This window comes from Oncorhynchus mykiss, unplaced genomic scaffold, assembly GCF_013265735.2.
Source record: "Oncorhynchus mykiss isolate Arlee unplaced genomic scaffold, USDA_OmykA_1.1 un_scaffold_190, whole genome shotgun sequence".
Classification (NCBI taxonomy): Eukaryota; Metazoa; Chordata; class Actinopteri; order Salmoniformes; family Salmonidae; genus Oncorhynchus; species Oncorhynchus mykiss.
The window spans coordinates 842,501-845,000 of NW_023493676.1; the positions used below are offsets into that span (position 1 = coordinate 842,501).

A 2,500-nucleotide genomic window follows, 5' to 3' on the forward strand; every position below is an offset into this window, starting at 1 on the left:
GATATACAGACTACCTACACCGACCCACAGCAGGCAGTCTGCAGGCTGATATACAGACTACCTACACCGACCCACAGCAGGCAGTCTGCAGGCTGATATATAGACTACCTACACCGACCCACAGCAGACAGTCTGCAGGCTGATATACAGACTACACTGACCCACAGCAGACAGTCTGCATGCTGATATACAGACTACACCGACCCACAGCAGACAGTCTGCAGGCTGATATACAGACTACACCGACCCACAGCAGACACACTCACGACCGTGACAGACAACATCACTGACACCAGACCAGGAGAGGTGAGAAGAACATCACTGATTCCAGACCAGGAGAAGAACATCACTGACACCAGACCAGGAGAAGAACATCACTGACACCAGACCAGGAGAAGAACATCACTGACACCAGACCAGGAGAAGGACATCACTGATACCAGACCAGGAGAAGAACATCACTGATACCAGACCAGGAGAAGAACATCACTGACACCAGACCAGGAGAAGAACATCACTGATACCAGGCCAGGAGAAGAACATCACTGACACCAGACCAGGAGAAGAACATCACTGACACCAGACCAGGAGAAGAACATCACTGATACCAGACCAGCAGAGGTGAGAAGAACATCACTGACACCAGACCAGGAGAGGTGAGAAGAGGAGATGAGTAGAAGTATCGTAAACAGCTCTTACCTTGTGCATTCAACATGTTTATCCAGCCGCTGAGGAGGAGCAGGAAGAGAGACCACCAGCTCCAGCTGAAGCTCCACAGTCCCAGCTTCACCCCTCTCTGTGTTGGGCCGCGGGTGGCCTCGGGCGGCATCGTGATCCATGTCGCCCCGGGCGGAACAGCTCCCACGGCGGCGCGACCCTTGCGCGTAATTCCATTAGAATGGAGAGGCTTCATATTAGAGAGGTGATCCACGGGGAATCCACGGATGGGTTTGGTCGGGTTAATGCAAGTAGTCTCCGGTTGTGTTTTGATGTTGTTGGAGCCTCTTCCGGTGCGCTGAGCACGAGGGAAACGGAGAGGAGGAGAAAGGAGAGAAATGTGAGATGAAGGGCTTCCACTTGCTCCACAGTGCGTCACCGTCACCGGCTTCCCCCTGGAGGACTGGCCGGCTAACAGGCGCTCTGGGGTGGGTGTCTCCTCCCCGTGGGTCGCTGAATCAGAGTCCCTCCCACCGTCCCCCGTGACAATTCCCTCGCGTCCCGTTGTGCCCGGGCTGATCAACAACAAACACCAGTGACACGAACAGCTCCTTCCCGGTCCTGGCAGCTTGGCCTCTCGGTTTGCCTTTAATAAAGTCCCTCACCCTCGCCTCTCCGGGGCTCGGTAGGTTTCTGTCTCCTGCGATATCTCATGTTCATTACCAGTGATCCCGCAGGAGCAGAATTAATACATCCGAGAGAGAGAGAGAGAGAGAGTGGGATTTGGATTGATCCGATTATATCAGCAAGTCGGGCTCCGGCCCCGATAAATCCCTGCTTGTTGTGATGTCTTCAGCGGGGATTTTTCCAGCAGATCATGTGGGTGTTTAGACGGAATTAATGGCGGTCAATAAAGCGCATAAATGATCCATTCGGGCTTATTGTGGTGATTACGGGGGAAAAAATCAATTTGTTAACCATTACTACTACTATACTATCGATCCAGGCGAATTCACCAGTTAGTCTGTTTACTGGCTCCAGAACCGAGTCCAAGTTTGTTATGAAGTAGCACTTTGGGCTTCAGAAAACATGTAGTTAAATATTCAGGTTAACTATGAATTAACCATTCAAGCGGGGTAAAAATGTAGCGGAAACTCTCCACCTCTCTCTCCGGTCCGCTTGCCGCTCGTCTCCGGTTACAACGCGAACAGGTTAAACAACCAGAAACACACCTTCCGTTAGTTTACATTCAATCCCGAATTTCTACCAACTAAACAAGGTGAAACGGAGCAGTTCAGTTGTGAGTAGGCTTGTCAGTCCGTATAAAGACAAACCCAAAACACACACACCGCGTTGAGCGGAGGACAGGGACGACACACCGCGACACCGTTTTTACATCTAAAACAAGACGACGAGACAGCTGGAAATGTTCCGATAAAACGACACAGTGTCTTCGCTTCTTCCTAAAAACAACCTTACAATATATATATATATAACAAATCGGTTTTTTGTTCAGGGTTTTATATCCAGAAAAGTTACTTTGAACAACAAGTAGAAAAGCGACGGTTGGAGAGCGGGCGTCTCGCGCTCCTTTCAGAACATCTCGAGCGGCGCGGAGAGCGCGAACCGAACACCTGCCTCGGTCCGCTAGACGGGAACCGGAACACGGTCTTTTCAACTGAAATACCTAGACAGGAAAAAACTGAATTTGACACACGAAAAAAATATACTTTCTCGAATGGTACGAGTCCGTTTTTCTCCCCGGTATAGAGCCTCCGGTAGTCTGCGGCCAGGTCTCTTCTCAGGCTGAAAACAGACTCAACTAAAAGTTCCATTCACAAGC

General features: G+C 50.5%; 1 protein-coding gene across 1 annotated transcript in view; it reads right to left on the bottom strand.

Moving 5' to 3' along the window:
- LOC110517267 (protein sidekick-1-like) overlaps positions 1 to 2,471 on the bottom strand; it is a 382,699-nt gene extending 380,228 nt beyond the window's left edge. The window contains exon 1 of the mRNA XM_036972702.1: positions 700 to 2,471. Coding sequence (XP_036828597.1) covers positions 700 to 913 — 214 coding nt within the window. The 5' untranslated portion in view covers positions 914 to 2,471. The remainder of the gene's footprint in view (positions 1 to 699) is intronic.
- Positions 2,472 to 2,500: the final 29 nt, after the last annotated feature.